Genomic DNA, 26,034 nt, shown 5'->3' on the forward strand with positions numbered 1-26,034 from the left:
TATTCTGTGCGTATGCACCAAGGTTCCAAGTTTATACCTCGGCTCATGCCTTCCCTCCCTCCCTCTTCAAAAAGATGTCAGTTCCATGAGATCTTGAACCACATCTAGCTGGTTCACTGTCATAAAGCCTGGCATTGTGTGTGGCACACAATAGGTGCTCAGTAAATACTGACTGAATGACTAACAGTGTCACAGATCCAAATCTACTTACCTCTTAAATTTCAGTTTAAATGCCAGCCACTCCACAAAACCTACACAGATCCCAGCTTCCCACCCAATAACCACCCCACCTCTCTAAAACTAAATTCTTGCTTTTTCTGAACCTCCACAGGCCTTATATCAGTTTCAATATCAATCAGTTTCTTTCTACCTTGAATTACAATTCTGTTTGTACATATCCCATCTCCTACTAGACTGTGAGATCTTGAAGCCAGGAGCTATGTTTAATTCATAATTGTGTCCTGAAAAAGCAACTTCCATTAAATGGACACTCAGTGATGAGAATAGCCCCACTGGGGAGTGGGGGTGGGGGCAGACTTTAACAAAGTAGAGAAGTTGAGGGGTTTTATTTATTTATTATTATGTCAAATAATATGATAATAGTGCTTACACTTTGCCCATAAACATCAAAAGGTGATGGCTGGACCTCAATTAGCCAAGATATAGGTGAAAATATTAGCTGAACTGCTATTATCCAAGATATAAGGTCACCATCACTAAAGATTGAACTCTGGCTCATCTCCAAGAACTAGGAACAAAGTTATGATTTGCATAATTCATATATTTGCAAGTTGTTTTTGCTGAAATGGACACTACCCGTAATAATATTTTATTTGTGGCCAATGGGACTCTAGACATTTAAATAAATTCAGTCTGTAAATGAGATATTTGGCTATAGCTTTATTTTTATTGTAAATCAAAACTATATAGCATGTTACATGTATTGCATATATATTAATTTCTGGATTTCCATTTTTCCTTTGAGCTCTGGCCTTAAGCTCAAATTCTCCTAGTTGTGGATACTAACGTTTGCAGACTTCCTATTAAGGAATTTGCCTATTTGGGTCTGAGCGGGGAGAAAACGCCAATGTATTTGATTCCTGATGTAAACCATTCCAAGGGAAACAATGGTGTTTGGTTTGCCTTGGAAACAAATGTTTCAGATCGTATTATTTATAGACCTGGTTATTACATTGTCCAGATCTTCATCTTCAAGTCACCCCACCCATGATGAGATATTCTATTGAAGGCTCTCCAGAAAATAATAATCTACAGTCCTTTTATTACTCATTCCAGATTTTCACCCTTCTGAGCATTTGAAGCCCACTTGCTTAATTCTATACTCAATACCAAAACAAAACAAAACAAAACCAAAACCTTTTCTGTTGAAATAGTTTCTCTGGAGCATGTAAATCACCCTTCTGATGTTTCTAAACTTTTCAGTTGCACAGTATCTCCACTACTCTAGCAAGCAGTGCTAAAGAAAACCTTATGATTCCTACAAGTATGTTTTTAATATGATCCCATGATCTCTACCTGACCAGACCCATACAAAAACACTCCTGCACTTCTCTTTGGTTGAGGCCTCTCCTCCTAGAATGTTCTCATATCCTGTCTTGACTCCTCAGAGTTCATGCCTTTTCACTTGTGTTTAACCTTAATTATCATAGGCAGTACAACATTTAATGTATATCTTAACTTTATTGAATAAGTAAGTAGCCATTACATATAGATTGCAAGTCATCCTTGGTCCTGCTTAGAGATAGGTGTTTATTCCAAGGTGAAACGAGAGCACAAATCCACAGTTCTACTGCAAGTGAAATACTTCTTCAGGGTGGCTTGGTATGGACACAATCTCCCTCAATACCCACTCAAAGCAGTCTTTGCTTTCACCTCTCCCTTCAGGTAAGGGATTCACGGTATTTAAAATAAGCTTGTAAAGAACCCTTCTGTATCAGAGGTAGTTTTGTGCCTGTATTGTGAACCATAGAAGGCATCTGGTCAAAGGCGTCAAAAAAGGGGCAGAAGTGGTACATCAGAGCACAGAGTTGGGATCGATTATTTTTTTCAAGTTAATTGGCCATGGGGGCAAAAGTATCAAGCAAAATTTAGAATAGCCTATCCATCCATTTAACAACAAAGCATGCAGTAGCCTGTGCAGACAGTAGCTTTTAGAGACAAACTTCGATTTGGTTTGAGCACCATGAATGCATCTTAAAAAGTGAAAAATTCATTTATGTGCAATGAGTACTGTAGTGAGCTGCACGGTGCCCCCCCCCCCCCCCCCCAAATATATTCAATATCCTAATCCCTGGAACCTGTGATAGTACCTTATTTGGAAAAAAGGTTCTTTCAGATGTAATTAAGAATCTTGGAATAAGGGAATTAACATGGGTAATCTATCTGGATGGGCCCTAAATCCCATCATAAGTGTCTTTTTAAGAGAGAGGCAGAGGTAGATTATATATACAGAGGGGAAGTGATGTGAAGACAGAGCAGAGGGAGATGCAGTCACAAACCAAGGAATGATGGCAGCCACAAGAAACTGGAAGACATGGGAAGAGTGCTTCCCCTAGAGTCTCCAGAAGAAGTTCAGCCCTGCCAACCCCTCAATTTTGGACTTTTGGCCTCCAAAACAACAAGATAATAAATTTCTATTGTTTTAAGCCACCGGGCTTGAGGGTAATTTGTTACAGCAGCCACAGGAATCTAATACAGATTGTGGAACTGGGAAATCGGGTACTTCTGTAACAAAAGTCTTAAAATGTGAAAATGGCTTTGTAACTGGATAATGGGTAGAGACTAGAAGAATTGTGGTGGGTGTGATAGAAAAAGCTAGATTGCCTTAACCAGACAGTTGGTAGAAGTGTGAATGTTAAAGGCATTTATAGTGATGGTTTAGAAAGAAATGAAGATTTTATTGGAAAATGGAAGAAAGGGAATCCTGGTCATATAGTGGCAAAAAGTTTATCTAAATCGTCTAGTACAATAGTGTGAAAAGTAGAATAAATGATGAACTTGGATGTTTAGCTGAGGAAATTTTCAAGTCTAGTGTTAGAGGTATAGCTTAGTTTCTTCTTAGTGCTTATAGTAAAATAAGACAGAAAAGAGATACACTGACAAAAGAGGCTAGGCATGGGGGCTCACACCTGTAATCTGGCACTTTAGGAGGCCAAGATGGGTGGATTGCTTGAGGCTAGGAGTTCGAGAGCAGCCTGAGCAACATAGCAAGATCAAGCCTCTACAAAAAATGCAAAAAATTAGCCAGGCATGGTGGCATGCACCTGTAGACCCAGCTACTTGGAAGGCTGATGCAGGAGGATCGCTTGAGCCTGGGAGTTTGAGGTTACAGTGAGCTATGTTTGCACCACTACACTGCAGCCTGAGTGACAGAGTGAGACGTCATCTCTAATAAATTTAAAAAACATTTTTTTAAGAGAAAAGAACCATATAAGTGGACAAGGAATCAGTACCTGATAACTGGGTAAATTCGGAGCCTATTCAGATTGCAAAAAAAAGGATGCTAAAATTAGGAGATTCACTGTTAGAAAAGTGTGCTCTGGAGATAAGCCCAAGGGTGTGTCTTGACAACCTTTGGCTAGTGCTGAAGAGGTTAGGCATTAACTTGTGGATTTATTTGACTGTTTCAACAGAAGCCAAGAATAGAGATGGGGTTATTCAGGAAAAATCTGTGAGGACCCTCTTTTCTGAATGTGTGAATCAATGTGACATACATGGAAGACCCACAAGGTTTTTGAGAATGCTATACCAGCAGAAACACTTCCAACTGGGCCTAAAAGGGACAGGGACAGAATAAAATGAAAGAAGATTGTGAGACTGCCAAAAGTCTACAGGTAGGAAACCCATTGATAAAACTACTCAGCTGCAAACACGTGCTACCCTTCAAGATAAAGGAAGCACCATCCTGAGAGCAGAACTGCAGGTACAGAGGCAGAGGCCCAAGTGTGGGAACAGAGGAAGAAATGCAAGCCACAGGCACAGAGGCAGAGGCCCAATCCATAGTCCAAGAAAGAAGAGCTACAGGCCCAAAGGGTGGAGCCCTGAGAAAGAGGATTACTGCCAGGTCTTGAAATATAAGAAGAGAAATTTGTTTGGCTAGATTTTGAAAATGACTGGGACAGGAGACTCCATTCCACTTTCCATTCTCTCCTTTTGGAAACAGAAATGTCTGTAACCGTTATCCTATGCCTGTTCCCACCATTGTAATTTGAAAGTAGATAACTTTTCTGTTTCACTGGTTCTCAGAGGAAGAGGAATTTTGCCTCAGGAAAGACCATACCAGAGTTTCACTCATACCTGATTTAGATTATCTAAATAATAAGCTTTGGAACCTTTGAACCGATGATATTTGAATGAGATTTTGGACTTAGGATTGAGTCCAAAATGGGTTGAGACTTTTGGGAATGTTAGGATGGGATGAATGTCTTTTACACATGAGACAGACATAAATTTTGGGCCAGAGGGCAGACTTGGGTGGGCTAAGAGTGGCTTCCTAAAAGATATAGCCACATCCTAATCCCCAAAACCCGTGAATGTTATCTTATTTGGAAAAGGGGGCCTTGCAGATGTAATTAAGTTAAGAATCATGAGGTCAGGAGATTATCTTGGAGTCATCTGGGTAGTCTCTATAAGTCATAATAAGGATCCTTATAAAACAGAGGCAGAGAGAGATTAGGTACACAGAAGAAGGTGATGTGAAGACACAGCAGAAAGAGAAATGTGGCCATAAGCCAAAAAATGCCAAGAGCCACCAGAAGGTGGATGTGGCAAGGAAAGATTCTCCTCTAGGGCCTCTGGAGGGAGCATGGCTTTGCTGCCCTCAAGAAATGTAAGCAAATAAGTTTCTGTTGTGTTAAGCCATCATATTGGTAATTGGTTACAGCAGCCAAAGGAGATGGATGCAATTAGTTAATATTTTAAGAATTCTGTACCTTTAAAAAAATATTCTGAAGAAAATCTGCATAAATGGTGCTTCTCACATGTGGCAGTAATATGGCCAACAACAGACCTTAGTGTAATTTGGTTTCATACTAAAAATGTCACTATATAGTTATTTTAGTGATACTTTTCAATCTAAAACAAAACTGCAAATGGCTAGAGCAGGACCATTATAAATCTGGGAAACAAACCTTTTAACTCAATTATTGGAACTTCATGAAAGACCCTGAAAAGTTTTTTAATGTTTGTGAAAAGCAAGTGGGATTTGCTCTAAATAAAAATATATAAGTTATCAATAATAGTACTTCATTCGTTCTTGTTCACAAACTAGAAAATAAGGCAAGTTTGCGTCTGGAAAAGGTGATACATATCAGTATTTCTACCTTGACCAGCTTGATAATATAGCTAGGCATATGCTCCCAAATTTTAGTCAGGGTTAACATTTTCAAAATCACTCTCCTACAGACTGATAAGCTGTCAAAAGAATTAAAAAAGCCATACCACGAAGATTTCAGAAAAGACATTGTAAAGTCAAAAATACACATATTACGTATTTACATAAATTAGAACCTAAACTTTTGTTGTTGTTAAAAAACAGTGTAACTGATATGTCCCTTAAATGTGTGTGTGCACATGTGTGCGTTTGTGTATGTGTGTTTTCAGATCGGATAGAACTGTAAAATCTCAGATACTGTCACCCTTTTTGCTTTCTCTATTGTAGCAGCTTCAGAGCTTTTTAAAGTATAATACCTAAGTAAGGATGCACTGGAGGCAAAGGCAGCAGTTTGAATCATTATACATCTATATAAAGGAATCTGTAAGCTGCTGGTCACTTGTTTACTTTATCTCAGATGGGGATTTGCCAAGCCAGCCGTTTGTTCTTCTCTCTGAATATCTACAATGTGCTTTGAATGAGTAGAAACAGTATTTTCTATAAGAAATATACATGTAAGAAATTTCTTACAATAATCACAATCATCTGCGTGAATTAGACTTAAAATTGCACTCCAGAGAAGTTATACCACATTATTTCAATGTATATTTTAAAATAATAGACAAGTTAAGTATAACTTTTACTCCCTAATCTATTTAAGAAAAATGTAGAACCTGTTTTCCCTGCTAGACTTGTTTTGGCAGCATCATTTTAATTTGTTAATATAAGGTAAGTAAGTATGATGATAATTGAGAAGTTCACTTAGTTGGAATTATTGTAGCAAGAGATATAAATATATACACATATTTACACATACATACATAAAATTTCTTTTTCTTCTTCAGACCACCAAAGTGAAATTGGAAAGAGAGTAGAAAGGGAGATAAAACAATTGACCTTTTAGACAGTTTTCTGCTGCCTCCTGCAAAAAGAATTCTTTTTCCTCTCAGGTTTTCTAGAATTCTATCTCCTGCCTTCAAGGGACTCAAGGGAGAAAGAAGCAATAGAAAAAAGAAATAAACCACAGAGCATAGGAATCAATATTTGTCTTTGAAATCTAAATAAAGGTAATAGAATTTTCAGGTTCATCCCTAGCATAAACATTAAAATGTGAGGGTTTTCTCAAAAATAGCCATATAAAGTATTTGTATAAAGTAGATATCTGTGCATAATTAGAAAATACCTCTTTAAATAAAGTTTAAATCACTTTCCCTAACTGATTCGGTTAAACTTTGGTTTATTTTTAGCAATGAGAAGTGCTTGCAATATCATGCTGAAATGCTAGCTAGACTAATGATAAGTTTAATTTCAGCCAAAGCAGATGAATCCATCAGCTTTCACTTGAGATAAGATTCTAAATAACTCAACTGGGGTGGAGCAGTACTTTCATGAATTTCCAAAATGGCTTCTCTTACAGTGTGCATAATATTAGCCCCTCTCCAAATCAAGATGTATATTTTTCTTGGCCCTTTTCTATTATATATGTAACAGGAATTGGAAGCTGACACTGGATAATACTTTCTATTCTTTTTCTTCTCTTTTGTTTTTGGTGGGGGTGACTTACACATTTAAGATTTTAAATTTTTGACAGACTGAATGTTTTTGAAAGCCTTAGAACTCTTCAATTTCTTACACTTTCATCATCACAGTCAGGTCACACACAATTACAAATGATACACATCTTTACACTAAAATGGAACACATTTTGCAATCCTGATAACTGTATTCAGATTAGAATAATTGTGGGAGGAGTCTTGCAATAGTATTACAAATGCACACTACTTCATCCAGCTTATCTTGATCTTTGCAGAAATGCACTTATTCCCTTTCCAGCCGCTGAGTGCACACTTTGTTCTTCTCAAAATGCATCATTTTGTTTACTTAAATATTTTCATATTCTTTGGCATCAGGAATCACTTAGATGAGATAGCTCCATTGTGGCGAGAGCGTGACCTTTCCAAAGGTACTCGTCTGTTATCTGTAAGACAAAGTGAAAAAGAACCAAAAGCATGGTAAGCTTTAGATCTTTGCTATTACATGATGTTAGGTTGAGAAAGGTTTTCAAATAGTCCTGAAAAATCATTTCAAATGAATATGTAAATAAGTAACAAGGAACTCAGATCTGAGGAGTTCATGCGGCAGCTGCCTGGCTGAGTTCAAGAGTTCTGCAATCAGCAATAAATGACTTTTTCTTGGTAAGCGAAGTCAGAGTGATAAAAGAGATGGAAGCATTCTCTCAAGCACAGTCCCCTTGGAAATAGCAGGCAACAACAAAATTCTTTGGTAAAGATGTTAAATTGAAAAGATCTATATACAGCGCCTTTTGTTGGAAAGCACTTCAATTCCCCATGAGTTTTCAATCTGTATGTTGGCTACCTCTAGAGGACACCAGCATGGGCAGAGCAGAAAAGAGTTTTTATTTTTTACAATGATTGCAGTATGTGTCAATCACACTAGCTACCAAATTTGCTTGATTGTATGATGTAAAAAAATTCAATATATAGTCATTATGGGAATGAATAATGAATAGGACCTATTCTAGGTCCCATTCCCACCTCCTGTCACAGGAAGAATAATTATTATAGAGATAACAAAACTTGGAAAACAAAGTTTAAAAGCACTGAAAGTTGCTGAAAATAGTTCTAGCTTTAATAGGGAAAAGGTTTACAGCTCTGCATTGCAATGATCACTACTATGTTATTATCACCTCTGTTTTATGCTCCGCTTAAATGCAATTGATGTGGGTGAAAATCCCTTTCTGACAAAAGCATAATATACTTAGATTCTCTATTTAGAATGAGACTAGGTCCCTAGAAATAATGACAACCACCAGCACTTACATAAATGCTAACACTTTACACTCGTTAATTTGCTAATTCACACAACATCCCCGGGAGGTAAGCCCATTTCATTCTATCCTATTATCTGTGCTTCAGTGATGAAGGTTACACAGCAAATCAATGGTATGATGGGGGATTATAATGCAAAGTTAATGCCTAAATGTCAGACCTGCTTTGTTCGGAGGTGAAGGTTGGGGCCTCCCAAGCTGCTACTCATTTCCTCCTTGAGATGATGACACCCAACTAACACATCCTGCCTGTTATATGGCTAGGAAAAACTCAGAACTGCTGAGGTTTTTGCCATGGTGCCTTTCTGGTCTGTGCTACCATCTCTTGACTGATTTCCCGGTAGTCTGTGGTCAGCAGGCAGAGGAAAGCTAACGGGCCTCCATGACCCCAGCCTCATTAACACCACGGTATGAGTGTCCTGAGCCAACCAGCCATAAACTTAAAGCCTACTGAGTGCTTCATAATGCAATAATATCACTGAGAGGTGAGAAAGAAAGAAAGGCATTTCCTCTACCCAGAGATATATCTGAGTGATGGATTATTTGGGTATCCTTTTGAAGATACCATTAAAAAATCCATTATTTAGTTTGAGATATAGATCACAATTCAGCTAAAAATGTGAAGATAACATTCCTGAATAAAGGACTTATTACTTAGATGTCACTGGTTTGCATATAGATTGGTTTTCTACTTCTTAGAAAACATTTAAAAATGAGATTACAATATAATGGTTCCCATTGCATTGCTAGCATGAAAGTGTTTGGTGTTAAAGCTACCAGACATGAGAATGATGGTAGCATTCCCAGAGGATCATGCTGACTTGAAAAAAGACTTGTGCCTTGGTGGTCCTACACACTAAGGTCAACAGGCATCCACACTTCACTTCAGTAATGCTACTGGCACCCCACACCATCACTCACTACCCACTAGGTCCAAGACAAGTACCACATCCAAAAACCCAGCTTTGCAGCAACAAATGATGGGATGTAAGGCTTCACATCAATGTGCAACTTACTGGCGTCATCTGGTATGAGAAAACAAAGTTTCAGGTCAAAACAAACTGACGAAAAGACATGGAAGCTTTTGCAAGGCAGGATAAACATTGAGGTCAGGGCCTAAATGCAGCTTTTGACATGCACAAAACATAATTATTCTAGATTTTCTCCCTCCCTTTTTTCCTTTCTCCTTTTCTTCTTTGCCTCTACCTCCCACACCTCTCTGGATGTCTAATGTGTCCCAATATTAATGAGATAATTATAAGAAGCAATTCTGTAAAAGTTGCCACTTACATTTTCATAATGTCAACCTACAACCTTTATGAAAAAAATATCATTAGAAACAATAGCAGCAATGGCTGATCTGGACCTTTTATTTCCAACTCTCTGTATGTATGTTAAAACTAATTTAGTTAAAAAAACCAACAAACATATACACACACATATATATAATTATAAATATATGTGTGTGTGTGTGTATATATGTACACACACACTCTTATACTCTGCGTGTTTTTGTGTGTGTAAATTTGGTTTCACTTATCTTCACATTCTAATGGCTAGCAATCTAATGATGATGACTTCCATGTTTGGAGTCATGTCTTCTTTTAAGTAGAGATTGAATATCACTCAATTGTTTGAAATACAACTTTTATATTTATAGTATTAAAAACTAATGGGGAAAAAGCCATGGCCTGGCCCTCATAAGGTCAGGACTCATAGCTGGCATCACATTTATGAGAAAAGGGCAAACGTTAGATATGATTGCTGCCAGAAGTGATACATTAATTTGGGTGATAGTGGACATGGTTGTATGTCCTCTTTGGAAACAGGTGGAGAAACTGGGTGCTCATGTGATATGATCTGAGAGCTCCATGAGACCCAGCCTGAATCCAATTCACTTTTCTAACTAGTCTCATTCTCCTAATACTAGTATAGTTTAGGCGAAAAAAATACAGGCTTCTCCTTCAAAAAGTCAATCGTTGACAACACATGTATTTACCTGAGATTATATGGAGGGCTTTGTTAACAAGTAGTGGCATCCCTTCCAATCTGCCTGTTATCTTTTTGGAAACCAAAGAGAGAAAAATGGAAGAGGAGGGTCTGTCTATGTATGTATACTTCTTGGGGACATTGTGCAATGAAATACAGAAAAACACACTTGATTGGAGGATGGGGTAACATGAGTTGTCATATTCTTCATCTGAGTCATTTTTCTTACTTCATAGACTAACACATTATGGTCTAAGAATTCATTAAGGGATTCTAATGTTTGTAAACATGAGGATTAATGCAGCAATAAGCCTGAGAAATCAATCCCAAAATGGACCTTCCAAATCCACCAGAGTCGGCTATGCATACGCTAACAGATTCTTTTTGTTCATCAAAGGCTTTGAAATGTGCCCCACGTGAAGGTGAATAGATTCTGACTATGAAGAGTGACCTGGATAAAGCATAAGGTTGAAGACAGGAACATAGTTATACAAAAGTGTGCATCCTGGGCCCGGCACGGTGGCTCCTGCCTGTAATCCCAGCACTTTGGGTGGCTGAGGTGGGCGGATCACCTGAGGTTGAGAGTTTGAGACCAGCCTGACCAACATGGAGAAACCCGGTCTCTACTAAAAATACAAAATTAGCCGGGCATGGTGGCGCATGCCTATAATCCCAGCTACTCGGGAGGCTGAGGCAGGAGAATTGCTTGAACTGGGGAAGCAGAGGTTGTGGTGAGCAGAGATCGCGCTATTGCCAGTCTGGGCAACAAGAGCGAAACTCCATCTCAAAAAAGAAAAAAGAAAAAGGGGGAAAGAAAGAAAGAAAGAAAGAAAGAAAGAAAGAAAGAGAGAAAGAGAGAGAGAGAGAGAGAGAAAGAGAGAGAGAGAAAGAAAGAAAGAAAGAAAGAAAGAAAGAAAGAAAGAAAGAAAGAAAAAGAAAGGAAGAAAGAAAGAAAATGTGCATCTTATGGAGAAAGCATGGCCAAAACAAAAGTAATATTCAAATCTTTCACCAAAAAAAACTATAAAACCATGGCCCAGCTTAAACATGGTTCTGCAGCTTCTGAATATCAGGTTAACCAGCTCAAACAGATGTCAAGGCTTTCCCTGCTGTCATATAAGAAGCTTTATGCCTTTTCTAAGCATAAATTGATTTGGCATTCATCTCAAAACCTTCCTAACTGAGTTCTGCAGTAAATGGACTAAACCCATTATAGTATTGCTTTAGAATTCATTCATGCAATCATTTATTCAGCAACGATGTACAAAGCACATCATCCACAAAATACCTGAATGTCACAAAGTTTCAGATCCACACCTAAATCTACATCATTAATTTCCTTCTTACTGAAAACTTTGTCAAGTGAAATAACTGGGAATAAGCACAGTACAGATAAAGCTTAAACACAATGTGACATGAGATAGACTGGAGGACTCAAGCCTGCGTTATGTAACCTGGGAGTGTGCAAACAATCCTCTAACACAGTGAGTGAGTGCCAAAAGCACAAGGCTGTATCTTGAATATGGCATGAGGAGGTAAACTTGGGATTGAAAAAAACTGTTATAAAAGGGCCATGTCCATTATTCATTCCCCACAAGGTTAGGTGTCCATCTGTTGTGGCCTAGGGGAAGGCTGTTTCTTTCCCTATGGTGCTTCATAGGCAGGTAGAGATACCAATGTTGACCTAACATTATTTACTAGTCCCTCACAGCAGGATAACATAAATGAAGTCTATGACCCTTATATACATAGTGTTACAAAATATCCCATTTTAATGCCAATTAGTAGGCTAGAAAACAAAGTAAAAGAAATCTTCTGTAATTTACAATGAGCTTTGCTTTCTCCAAAGCCCTTTGAAAGTGATGATGTGGCAGATTTACCATCAGTGGTCAGGCATTGTTTCTAGCAAAGAGCGAGTGGAGGTCTGGGTCTACTGCAGCTTAGACTAAGGAAACCAAGAAAACTTTTTTATGTTGCTTCCAAAAATTTCCATGGAGTAGCTATTTGCATCCCAAGCACTGATGAGAGAAAGATGATTTATTTTGGACTGTTATACTGAAATCATCTCATATGGACTTAAGTTTTTTCCCCCTTGTGTCCAAAATGGTTTTATTTATGCTTTTCTCTGTGATTTTAGAAATCCTGACTTGGATATAGTTTCTTACTCACCAGAAATGACTGCAAGGTGGCAGCCAAATTAGGCTTGAGCCTAATCTCTTTGTGGGGGACAGCCAATTGCTCTACTAGTTGACTAGATTCTTTCTCCTCACTGTGACCAGAATAGTGTCTTTTGTGTGCGTGTATGTGTGTGTATATATATATATATATATACTGAGCTCAAACTACATATGCAGTTTGGTGTTCTACCTTTTCATTTAATATTGTATTGTAGAAATGTTCCATGTCAGTAAAATTCTGGAACATGATAGTTACATCTTTACAAATGCCATATGTAGAAGTGGCATTGTCAGGGTATGCAAAAGTAAGTCCAAATGTATTCCAGAATAGTTGTATTAATTTAAATCCAATTGGCAATATATGAATTTGTGTATCTCATCTCTTCGTTAGGTATTAATCTTTTTAAAATGTGCTAATATAAAAAGTGAAAAAATTGCATCTGATTCATTCTTTTTGCATTTATTCAAATACTAATTAGGTGGAACTTTTCATATGTCTTCCTTTCTGTACTGATCGTGTCTTTTGCCCATTTATCTATTGGGATCTTAGGTTTCTGCTTTTGTTTTTATTTTAAATGGTACATATTAGGGATACTAAACAATTGAAATATTTATTAGAAATATTTTCCTTAGTTTGTTGATTGCTTGTTGATTGTTATTTATTTTGTGTTGTAGGTTTTTAGGAACATATGGTTTCATTGTTTGTTGTTGTTTTTATGAAACTAAATCTATAAATCTTTTACACTGTGATTTGTTTCTTTGTTTTTAAGCTTAGAAAGTCCTTTTCTCTAGCCAGAGACATGTGACATTCAACTATATGAGTTCTTGCTCTTTAAGGTTTCTCTTGTTTATTTTATATTTAACTATTTAAATGATCTGTAATCCATTTTGTTATACGATGTCATGTAAGTTTGCACACCAGTTTGTTTCTTTTTTTTTCTTACAAAGAGGAGATGGGCTGTCCTCGCACTATTTGTTGAATAATCATGAAATTTCTATAATGATTCATGGTAACTCCTTTATCATATATTAAATTGCTATACTAGGGTTTCTGTTCCATTGATATTGAGATTATTCCATATTTTTGTGCCAATAGCTTCTGATTTCATTATTTCAGCCTCATGATATGTTTTAATATCTGGTGGAGTTAAACCTCCATTACTTATATTTTCATTTAAACTATGTAGTTTTTAGGACACATTTTAGAACTCTACATGCTATAATCCCAAAACAACTTAAAAATAACACAGCTAGATAAACAAACCCAATGGGTACTTGTCTAGAAGCCAATCGATTACCTCCATTTAACAATTAAATAGTTCTAGACCTATTCTAATCTCAATGACATTATAATGTGCAAACTAGAAACAGGTCATGTTGTGTAATCTGTATCCTTCATTACATGCAAATAAATCCGTGCAAAGAAAACAGAAACCTAGATTACTGTGGTAGTTCAGTTTGGTAGAAGAAATGAAAGTTATTTTAACGAGGATGGTAATGGAAAGCAATAATGTTGAAATAGTTCAGAGGCTACTGTGACTATAGACACACGACTCCCATTAACTGTAATTGGACTTAAACACATGTAATGATAACAAAATAGACCCCTAAATGTCTTTCCAATTGGAAAATAAGCAAATGTGTTCCACCAAACAGAGTGCTTTTGTGTAGAAAATACAGTATTCTAATTGAGATGCACAGATTACTTTCACATTGATATTGTTCACGGTATGATGTTGGTATTTTTCCCATGCATAGGGATGTAGATCTGCTAGAGGTAACTTCTGTACAAAGAACGCCTTTCCTTTTCTTAGTGCTCAGCATTCGTTATGCTATTAAAGGAAAAATCTCAATAGTTGCAATGGATTTATTAATTCAGTAGCTTGTTATCAGCATGAAACTCTGCTGTGCTAGGGGAAAAACAAATTATATTTTACAAAACTGCAGTAGTGAGATTAAATCACTTTTCTATATTTCACTTTCTTCTTATCCTCCCTGCCAGGTAGTAACTCTACTCTCTATCTCTATTATGAACCTCATATTTTGCAAACTATCAAGTCTCGTACTAATATAAAGGTACATTATCAAACAAACTCAATTATAGTAACTTTAGGAAGATTGAAATACCTGATAAAAGTAAAATCACATAGTACAATAATATTATTTCAAGGCATTAAAAACATATCCACATTAAACTACAAATGTAGAAAATATGCAATCCTTACTTTTATCTATCATAAACATGATATTTTTATAACATGTACAGCCAACCTCTTGGGGTTCTGAATGACTGGCATTTACATAATTGATAACGTGGGCATTTCAAGAAATCTTAGAAAAGAATGGTTCAGAAAAAATTACATCAGTGTATTGTTCAGTATTTCAACTGCCACAGACCTTGCTATTGATTATCTTTGGACTCAATGTCAAAGCTAGTGAATAGATTTTTTAAGATGTCCTTGGTTTTGTACATGAGCCATGCATTATGTTTGCTTCTTTACTAGAGAATGGAATTGGGTTGTAAGACAGATTTTCTCTCTATGATGTTCAAAGTCTGATGAGGATGCCTGCATATCTAGAAAATATAGACAAAGGTGACAAATAAATACATGAAGAAAGTTAGGCAATAGTTGGTAAAGCTTCCAAGGAAGTTATATATGTGAAACTTACATTGAAGAGCAAGCTAACAGAAACCACACAAACTATAACAGAGATGCTCCAGGTGTCTATGATAGTGGCTTACACATAGCAGTTTCTAGAAACTTGTCTGTTGTTTAAATAATCATCCAATCATTACAACGAATCAGAAACTGATCCTTGAATTCACCTTCAGCTCTGCTGCTTTCATAGAGGGAATGTATTTTGACATTAATACAAGGAAAAGAAAGGCTTTCTTCTGTCTATCCATACATTGTTACTGCATAAGCTATCTGCAGGGTACCTGAACAGGCACCCTTATACGTTATTAGGGTAGAAAGGATAAATGTACCAACAACTAGAACATGAAACTAACTATATTGTCCCTTGTAGCATCATTGCATTTTAAGTACAAGGGAAGTTCAGAGTGGAGAAAAATCATATCCCTTGAGTACAGGAGTTGGGAGTCAGGGAAAACTTCATCCCAGTGAAGCCTTAAAAGATAGGGGGATTTCAACAAGAAGAAACAGAAAGATAGCTGTTAATTTCTGATTAGTAGAAAAAGGGAGTTCTAATTCTCGAATATTGCTATTTAATGACTACATGTTTCCTATTTGCAAGGAGGGTATGAAAAGCAATGAATGTATAAAGGGAGAACCAGAATGCCTATACATATTTAACCTTTATTCTCTAAGAAAAGGAAGAAAATAATGAAATAAAACATACTGACTGGACTTGTAGTTATTAGAACTAAGACAGAGTGACAACTGTTTCAATAAACATGTAATTTTAATTTTAATTCTATTTTTTTTTAAATCTTGAAGCGTTTACATCGAAAACAGGAGTTCTGCTTTAAAAAGTGAGCAAAAATGGGCTCTCTGAAATCTTCCAAAAAGGTTCTATTGTTGAAGCCTAGATATCCTAGATAGTATCAAGAGTGACAGTAGAAAAGCCAATCAAGGCACAGATTGCAATAACCTGGGCCAGGAGTGTTTGGCAGGGTGAGAGCTCAAGCAGCCATTTGGGTTGGTGGAGAATAAACTAGCTGTTAAATGGCATGGTGGTTACAAGGTCAATTCATTACTACCGCCTGTCATCTCTGTGCCTTTCTACTCCATGTGTGGCATATGTGCCTATGACTAAGAATAGTAGGCATCAGCCATTTCTCTAACTTTGAGCATATGATGGACAACCCTCTGTCATTTTCTGAAGCAGTTGTTTGTGATCTGCCCGAACTTTGTTGCTGATATGCTGACTTAGAATACACTTACCTGTCACCTGCCTTTGTTTCTGAATCACTCTAAGACCATATATCTACTCTTTTTGTTTTTAACATGTGCAACCCATCTCTTGGGTCTGGGCTACGTATTTCTTGCTGATGATGGAAGTTTTAGCGTAGTCAGTCCAACTCTCTAGCTTAAGGAAGCCCAGGTACCCTTGATATGCAGGCTCGCTAGTTTCAGCAGTAAGGCAGAAATGGCAGTCCTTCATTCACCCTGCATGATGTCTCCATTTCCCAAAGAACCAGATCACAGAAATATACCATTGCCTATGATTCTGAGGAGAAAAAGATACTTAACCTACAGCTTACAATGCAAGAGTCTATAAACAGGTGCTTCCCATTAGCAGTGTTCCCCATGCTAGCCGTGCTTAATTACTTAACCAGTTGTATGAACAAAGGCAACCTGTATGGTTAATATCACACACACTTTAACAACTGTCGGTGACATTGTTTTAAAATATAAATTGTCCCTTAAGGTAGGAACCAGTCAGCAGTTGTTTTAAATATGAACAATTAGGACACAGTTAAAACACAGCTTCTCGATTCCATATTCATAATTGGCACAAGTTCCTTTGTAATTCTAGTGTCTAATGTAATCCATGCACAACCTGAGTGCCAGGCTGAGCCTGTACATGAATAAAAATGGCTACTAACCTAGCAACTTGCTTCTCATATAAGACGTCTCAAAGAATCATTCCTGACATTTACATCTATTGGAACAAAGTCAGTCCTCACATTATCGGATAAATGTATAAATCTAGATCATCATACACTGATGTTTTTTGCAGCATTGTTTATACTAATGAAAATCATAAATAGCCAATATGTCAATCATGGGATTAGACAAAACAGGGAACCTACATTGAGATACTATGCAGTCAATCTAAATTGTTACATAGATCTACAGGTACTTGATAAAAAGAGGTCCATATGATAAGGTGAAAAAGGCAAGTTATAAGAGTATGTCAAATCTTATTTTTGAAAAAAATATAATTTATAACATTATAATTTTTAAAGTTTAGAGAGATATACACCAATAAAAATAGTGGCTATCTATGAATGGTGGAATGATTCTTTTTTTGTTGTTTTTTTGAGACAGAGTCTCGCTCAGCCATGCAGGCTGGAGTGCAGTGGTGTGACCTTGGCTCACTGCAACTACTGTCTCCTGGGTTCAAGCTATTCTTCCATCTCAGCCTTCCAAGTAGCTGGGATTACAGGCGCCCCCCCATCATGCCTAGCTAATTTTTGTATTTTAGTAGAGACGGGGTTTCACCATGTTGGCCAGGTTGGTCTTGAACTCTTGACCTCAGGTGATCTGCCCACCTCGGCCTCCCAAAGTGCTAGGATTACAGGCATGAGCCACCGCCCCCAGCTGATTCTTTTATATATATTTCTATAATATCTGAATTTTTGGCATTGAGCATGATTAATTTGTCAAACTAGAGAACAAAATCTAGATAGGATGTTAAATTCTCAGTCTTTAGCTACAAAGTACATACTGTTTTCAAGTTTTAGAAAGAGTAGCATAGGATCCAATACTCGCTAAACTAATTCCTTGTTGATTATACCATCACTAACTACACTATAATGGAAAGAAAAAAAGGATATAAAAGAGGTGCCACTTTTCTGCCCTGTTTCAGTAAGGGCCGTGGAATGTTCCCTGATGCGGAAGTCACAGCTTACAAATTTTAGAACATGAATAAATTTGTGTCCACACAGTTATCATTTATAAAGGTATTTCATGTATCTTAGATTATAAATTATAAAAGTTAAAGTCTTAAAAAGTGATTCTCTCTAAAAGATTGACTCTCTCCAATCAGATGGGTAAAAATCCAGAAAAAAATAGGAGGTATGTCATTACATCACCTGGAGAGAGTTTTACTTCAATGATAAAATCACATGAGACTTCAAAATTGCTTTGCAACATGATATCTATGAATGACAAATAAAAATAGAAAAAAAAAGTCTGTCCCTTGATGGTAAAAGGTACTGACTGATTTTTAGTAAAGCATGAATTCCGGGTTAATGTTCCCTTCATAGTGCAGGCAGTGTGGGGTGGAAAGGGAAGTCTTAGCACTAAGCAATATATTCTTTCTTACCACTTATAACAATGGAGTAAAGTAAAGCTAACTGCTATGTGTAGTCTTTGAACTTATTAATGTAGACTACTAGACTCATTTGTTTCCTAACCAATTAGGCCCACTTTGCATTTATGCATTTGCAAAATGAACCTTTCTAAACACCAGTTTCCTTATTCGTAAGATGGGGATAATAATGGTACTTACACTGAAAAGTATTAACAGAACTAAATGAGATAATCTAGTACCTGGCCCATATTAATCTTCTGATAGATGTGAAGAGCATGCACACAAATCAATAAACAAGCCTTAAGCAAAAGGCTGTTTCTACTTACAACGGATAGTCACAATTTAGCGTGACAGGTCAAAGTTCTCGGTGTATGGTCATACATATGGGTTCACATCTTTGTTATGCCACTTAAGATCTATGTTTTTCTCATTTTAATTTCCCTTTGTGAACATAAAAATAATATTAAAGACCTACCTAACAGGGTAGTTACAAAGGCTTTAGTAATGAGACAATAATGTAAAATGACCAGAATGGCACCCGATAGAGAGAAAAAGCTTAACATTTTAAATATTGTGAGAGTCAAATTCTAAAGATTTTAACATCATGATTATATGACACTTTTCAAAGTCTAGACAGCCTCATTATGGTACTATGACATTTTTTAGTCACTTTTGGGACAATGAGATTAGATGCAAACAGATGTTTATAGAAGTATTTTTCAGATTAGCCTATTGAAACAAAGACTTAAAAAGATCAGCCAAAAGTCAGAATTTATCAAGGTTCTAACTCTATTTCACAAGTCATCACAGGCGAGGGTATTTTTTTATGCCCTTGAGAAGCAATGAAAATCTTTCATAACTATTTATTTATTTTTCTTATTGTCATCCAGTGGGTATAGAAATGTTGCCAGACTGCTTTCTATTACTTCGCTGCTTTAGGATTCCAGTTGTCTGGACAGATTTGTTCCTTAGGGTAGAAAGAGATTATTTCTAGAGATTCCAGCCTGGCTTGAATGATGCATCTAGTAAAACCGGTCACTCATTTTTTTTTTTTTTTCTAGGACAGCAGATTTACCGGGCAACCTGCTGAAATTTAATTCAGTGTTCTGAGTAGACTTATGCACTCGAAAGAGGAGGAGCCTTGCTGTCATAAGCAGAGTCTGTTCCAATGTCAGGCATATTTCCCTCTGTCCAAAAATTGGCCTGTAATTTATTTCAACCATCTTTTCTTGAACATTGACTATGTGCCTGGCACAGTGCTAGAGGGATACAGAGATAAATGAGCCAGTCTTTCAAGGCAGGTACTATGCAGTGATTGTGGCCTTTTGGTTTAAAAATTAGTCTAATGGAAATGTATTAAGGCTCTCTCTGTACTCTTCTATATAATTCTCAGCGAGTTAGTTTGAGAACTTAGATTATATTGGATCCCCTGATACCAAAATGAATTGTCTCAGTACTTTGCCTCATGGTGTTCTCTCTCAAATGGGGTTAGCATACAAAGATAATAAGAAGAGAGTTATAGTGAGTGCTATGATGAGGGGTATACTGTTCAGGAGTACAGAAATTAAATACTCAGCCAAGCCTTAGGGGAAGCATCTTTGGGAAGACTTTCTAGAGAAGGCAATATTGTCATCGATTCTTAAAAAGGATATGGATGAATTATCCTGGAAGAAAAGTATATTCCAGGAAAAGGAGATGCTGTGAGGAAAGGAAGAGAAAATATGAGGGAAAAAATGTGTGTGTTAAGACGACAAACAAAATCAGTATTGATTAAAAGCAGGGGATGATGGTTAGAACACAGATTGGGCTTCTGTGCCATTTTAAGGCTCTTAAACTTCAGATACGCAATAGGGAGTGAAATGGTAAGATAGTTCAATTTGGTGATCATGCAGTAGGTGAACTTTAAAAGGACAAGACAAAAATTAGGGATTAATTGGACACGGAGGACAGAAAAGGAGTCCAAGATCACTCTAAAATTCCCAGCCTATATGTTTGGGAGAATGGTGGTTCTATCATCTAAGAATACATAGGAGAAAAAGGTGCATTCCAGGTGATGATGAGTTCAGTTTGGGATTTGTCAATTTGGATGCCTTTGAAACATCTGGGTGAACCTGCCCAGAAGGCTGTTGCAAATATTACAAGACCAAGGTTCAGGGGAGAGGCCTGGAAAGAGTGAGAGAGATTTGGGTAATAGATGGTAGATGGTAATGAAAGCCATTATTCAGGAATATACGTACAGTGAGAAGAGCAGTGGGCTAATGATCAAATCCTGGGAAACAGTGACATTTAAGAGATAAGTATAGGAAGAAGAGTCCATGAAACAAAACAGCAAATATTCAGAGAGGCATAGAAAGAACCATTAGAGTACACGTTATGGAATTCAGGGGAGTAGATATTTTGAAAAATGGAATAAGCAATAATATATGTTGTAGAAAGATGCAGTAAAATAAAAACAAACGATCAGACTTAGAAATATGAAGGTCATTAGAGACCTTAATGAGAGTAATTTCAGTTTGAAATAAGGGGAGCAGAAGCCAGATTGCAGAAGGTTGAGGAGTAAGTGGAGGCAATGAATATAACTTACACTTGGATTTCCCATGACCCTAAAAGGGGTGATATTTTCTTAGAGTGCAAACAGTTGCCTCAGGTCATTGTGCCTGATGTACCCAACACCACTTCTAGCTGAAACCATCACCCTCATAGTTTTTTTTGTTGTTGTTGTTTAGGAAAGCAGTACTAAATAGGCTTTTCCCCCGTCAACAGTGGCCAATGAAGGGACCATTGTGGACATCTGTTTCCTTCAGGGGCAGTCAATTCATAGGTAACATAGGCATGATCTGGGATGAAAGGCACTACTCAATAGGGAAATAAGCCAGTTTAAAGATAAATAGAAAAGAATGAACAGACACACAGAAGAAAGTAAAATTCATTTTGTTTTTTAAGGGGTCAGGAGTAAGTTTCTGTTCTAAAAGAGCCCAGTGTAACAAATATATTAATTACAAGATGTAATTCCCAATGTTGCAGTCAATTTCATTAAAAAAAAAAAAGTCAGTGGAGCTCACTAGGGCATTATTTCTTAAAGCAGGGTATATTTACAGTTTTGTGTTTTTTCATTTTATGGTACAGTAAAAAGTGTTTACATAAGGATATCCTGCATCATCACCTTATAAGTAACTAGCGTATTGATCACTGATATACAAAAAGGCTTATATATATATTTGCTTTTATATTACATAAAAGCCAAGCAACATCATTGTGCACTGTACTAATGAAGGTTTCACAACAATTTGAAGAGAGAAAATTTTTCAGAGAGTTGAGTCATCACAGGGTGCAATGCTCTTTCACACAACAGTCTAGGCAAGCTGGACATATGAGAACTGTGACATAACAGTCAGTACCATCTTCAGGATGTGAGCAGTTGTACTATAAGGATGTAATCTTTGGGGACCAACTTGCAATTGTTCATTAGCTATAAATTGAGTGGGAAATATGTACTGAATAATTTTTTGCTTCCTGATTGCAGCAGTAAATGGATTAAATACCCATGTTACATAGATTCCAATCCTAGCCTTCTCTTCATGTGAGCAACACAGCTTTACAAGGTTATGGAGTAGACATCCTATTAAAACTGGAATTTCAGAGTTGCTCACTACCAAAATTTTCATTCGGTATGGAGTCTGATGGTCGTGAATTCTATCACAAAATGTTGACTGAAGGTACTAGTACCATTTTGTTCAGCCTACTTATACAACAGGGATGCTCTGCATTCGTAATGATAAGGTCGAAAAAATGTACAAGTGGATCTGAAGCTCTACTATTAAATCTAGCATCAGTAGGCACATTAAGTGAACATTACCTTTAGTTTTATCTGTTTAATTAAAATTCTTACAGCATATAGAGTTTGTGCCTATTTTTATATTTAAGCAACAATATATTAAAAGTAAGCCTAAGTCAATTACTGGAGACCCGAAAGTATTAGGTTCTCATTAAAATGTATCCACAGATTCCTTTTACTACACCTAAAATTTGAGAAACAATGCATTGGATAGACTAATCACTATACTCAGGCTTTCTTCCCTTCTAGTCAATCTGTAATCCAGCTTTGAAAACAGCCTTCTCAAAGAGACCTTACTCCCCAGCTCAAAAGGCTGTAGTGGATTTAAAACAAGACTAATCTGGTTCAATCCTAATTTGAAGTGGTGAGGAAAAGACAAAACAACAATAAAAATTGTAAAAGTTAACTTTCAGAGGACTCAGATTAAAATTCACTGCAAGAGAAGACATGTGAAGACAAAAGTGAACAGATCCACACTAAAGGAAGTAGCTCCAGAAGATTAGAATATGTGTGTAATAAATTTGGCCCGAAAATTTGTGGCAGCTAAAAAAGTACAGGAGAGATTTGTGGAGTATATATTTTCTGGGTTTTAAAAATTGTTTTTACACAGATCCCACTCTGTCCAATCAGATTTTCTCCCATTCTCTACTATTCCCCTTTGAATCTAGTTAGGTTGGCTTCACAACTGTTCCACAAACACATCTATACATATTCCAGATTTGTGCTTATGTACCCACTCTGCCTTCTCCTTCCCCACCATTCAAGACTACTCATCCTTCAAAGCCCAACTCAAATCCCACCTTCCCGATCCCTCTAGCCTTCCCTGATCTTTCTCTCTTCTCGACTCCAATAGCACAAACTTAGCTTGTTTCACACAATTCAGCTTTCAATTACAGCCAATTTCATACTGCTCACTATCATTTCAGATACTGCCTTTCTAAGAGGACAGTTCTGGGATGGCAGAGAATGAATCTCTTCTACCTCTTTATTAGCTTTCTCAATATTAAATAGCCATGTAGTCAATACATGTTGATTCTTTCTCTGAATAAAACTTTTACAAGGATTTATAGACATATAAATATGTCATTTGTTCCCATATATACATATTCGTGCAGGACAATAAATAGTTTGCAAACTATCTTTTCAATCCGTTATTTTACTCTGGATCTAACTGTGAATCTTTAAAGCTGCTTCTAGAGATGGCTTTCTGTTCTTAGGGGTGTTGAAGGAAAACGTTAATATGTATGGTTAGATTGTGAAGTAGTACAGAAAATGACATTTAGCAGCCCTGAGAGCTCCAGTATTAACCACAGAAAAAACAGACAATGACTTGAAGTGAAAGATACTTCCTTAGAAGACTTTCTTCTGACCAACCACATTATAATCTTATTCTGAGATGGCCTATTTTATCTTATTCTGAATATTTGTCACAAAACATAATAACCATAAATATCAAAAATTCAAGACCAAGGCAGAATTTGTATGTATTGTTTCTAAAAGATGCCCTGTCAGGATTATTTAATTACCTTTTGAAAGACAGTCAAATAGGAGATATGACTTTCTTATGGATTAGAAAAACTATATGATATGGAAAAAATATAATTTCTATAAGTATAAAAATTTTATACTATATAAATAAATTCATTCTTTAGTAATAAGTAGAGTGAAATTCTATTGAAAATACAGCATATGTTGCATGATTACTTTCTTTACGAATTGGCCTATCCTGAATCAATATCACATTCTGCAGTTACTATTAAGATTTTTTTCTTTCAGTCTTCATTTTCCTTGACCTCTCTGTAGCACATGACACTGCTGACAATTATTCTTTTCATGAAACTCTCTTTTCTTTTAGCTTGTATATTATTATTCTTTCTTAATTCTCAAACTACTTCTTCAATCCTTCTCTGTTTCTAAGCTACTATCCTTTTCCTGGAGAATTTGGTAAGTAGCAAAATTTCTTGAGCTTGTCTTGCAGGAGCACAGAGAAGAAAACACTTTGTTACAATCCCCTTAGTTTGCAACAAAACTGGCTTACAGGCTGAGACAAGTTGGAACCCATTAATGTGTCCATCTGCAGTCTACACAGAATAGACTTGCACGCCTGGTGAGTGATCTTTTGATGTCAAAGGGCCAAAATCTCCACCCTCAGATCATGCTAATGCTGCCATTTTCTGAACATGCGACCCATGAAGAAGCATGCATGGTCAATAGCTCATGCCCAAGGGACTTTCCAACCCCCCTTTCCTTACAGTCAATCACTGTCCAGCCCCCAAATCCCAGCCTCAAAATCTCTCCCTTAAATCCATCCATGGCTACAAGGCTGGTATGGGAGACAGCTTTGAACCAGACTCCTATCACCTTGCTTGGCTGCCTAGCAATAAACTTTCTCACTGCAAGATCCCTATTGAATTTCTCCTGTCTCTAGCCTCACCCTTACCCTATCAACCTTCCATATCGTTAGAAGATAATCACTCTACAGTGTGTACCTAGCCATGTTACCATAAGGTAAAGCCTGAAATGGCTCCTTATCACCCACGCAGTGCTTTGGTGTTTGGCTTTCCATTGCTTGTGTGCAAACAGACACAGTTTGGTTTGGTCACAATGTGTTAGTAATTTTCAGCACTTTATTCTTTGCCCTTTCCCATGTTTTAACTCTATATACGAGCTACTTCCCAGGAGTATGCTCATCCAATTGCCAAACTTCAACTACTCTAACTATTCTATCTCCTGCATGCTAACGGGTCTCAATTCTGCATTTCTCAGGCTCTAAGCTACAGCTTCAATCACCTTCTCAATATTTCTCCTGATTGTTCCAAAGCTACCTCACACTGCAGATCCAAATTAAACTGATTTCCTTTCCTTTCATCCTATTCCCTCCTTTTTATATATCCTAATTTTGATTATTAGAGTCATGTTGTAAGTTGAATTCTGTCCCCCGAAATTCATATATTGGATCTCTGAAGCTCTAGTACAGCAGAATGAGGTAACCTTATTTGGAGATAGGGTCTTTACGGAGGTAACCAAGTTAAAATGAAGTCATTGGGGTGGGCTTCTAATCCCTTATGACTACTGTCCCTAGAAAAAGGAAACATTTGGAGACAAACACACACTAAGAGAGGATGCCATGTGAAAATGAAAGCAGAGATCAATGTGATGCTTCTACCAGCCAAAGAATGCCAAACATTGCCAGAAAAGCACTAGGAGCTAGGAGAGAGGCCTGGGCCATATCCTTCCCTAACACCTTCACAGGGAGCAGGGCACAGCCAACCCCTTGATCTTGGATTTTTAGCCTCTAGAACTGTGAGACAATAAATTTCGATGGCTTAAGCCACTTAGTTTGTGGTGCTTTGTCACAGCAGCCCTAATAAAATTACTACAGCTATCATATACCAATCATAAAATAAATCAATAAATCATCCGAGAATTCTTCCCTTTTTTATCCTCATATCCAGTGGCTCAATAAGTTCAGTCAATTCTAAGCCCTGAATCATTTTTGGATCTATTTATTCTGCATTATCTCCACTGTCACTGCTCTAGTGCAGGCCTTATGCTTCTGTTGCTTAGGCTCTTATAATACATCCCTATTGAATTTCTCCTGTCTCTAGCCTCACCCTTACCCTATCAACCTTCCATATCGTTAGAAGATAATCATTCTACGATGTATATCTAGCCATGCTACCATAAGGTAAAGCCTGAAATGGCTCCTTATCACCCATGCAGTAAAATAATCGAACTAATTGTATATGGCCTATCATGAGTATTCATCTTTCCAGCCTCTCATACC

The 26,034-nt window shown here is 37.0% G+C and overlaps 1 protein-coding gene across 2 annotated transcripts in view; it reads right to left on the reverse strand.

Moving 5' to 3' along the window:
• Positions 1-1,681: 1,681 nt before the first annotated feature.
• Positions 1,682-26,034, reverse strand: part of DIAPH2 (diaphanous related formin 2) — a 914,469-nt gene continuing 890,116 nt past the window's right edge. Inside the window, exon 27 of one of the 2 annotated variants that reach the window (XM_021932747.2) lies at positions 1,682-7,370. In XM_021932747.2, the coding sequence (XP_021788439.1) occupies positions 7,306-7,370 (65 nt within the window). In that variant the 3' untranslated portion in view covers positions 1,682-7,305. The remainder of the gene's footprint in view (positions 7,371-26,034) is intronic. The other variant, XM_021932745.2, reaches the window with a different exon arrangement.

Source organism: Papio anubis, chromosome X, assembly GCF_008728515.1.
Source record: "Papio anubis isolate 15944 chromosome X, Panubis1.0, whole genome shotgun sequence".
NCBI lineage: Eukaryota > Metazoa > Chordata > Mammalia > Primates > Cercopithecidae > Papio > Papio anubis.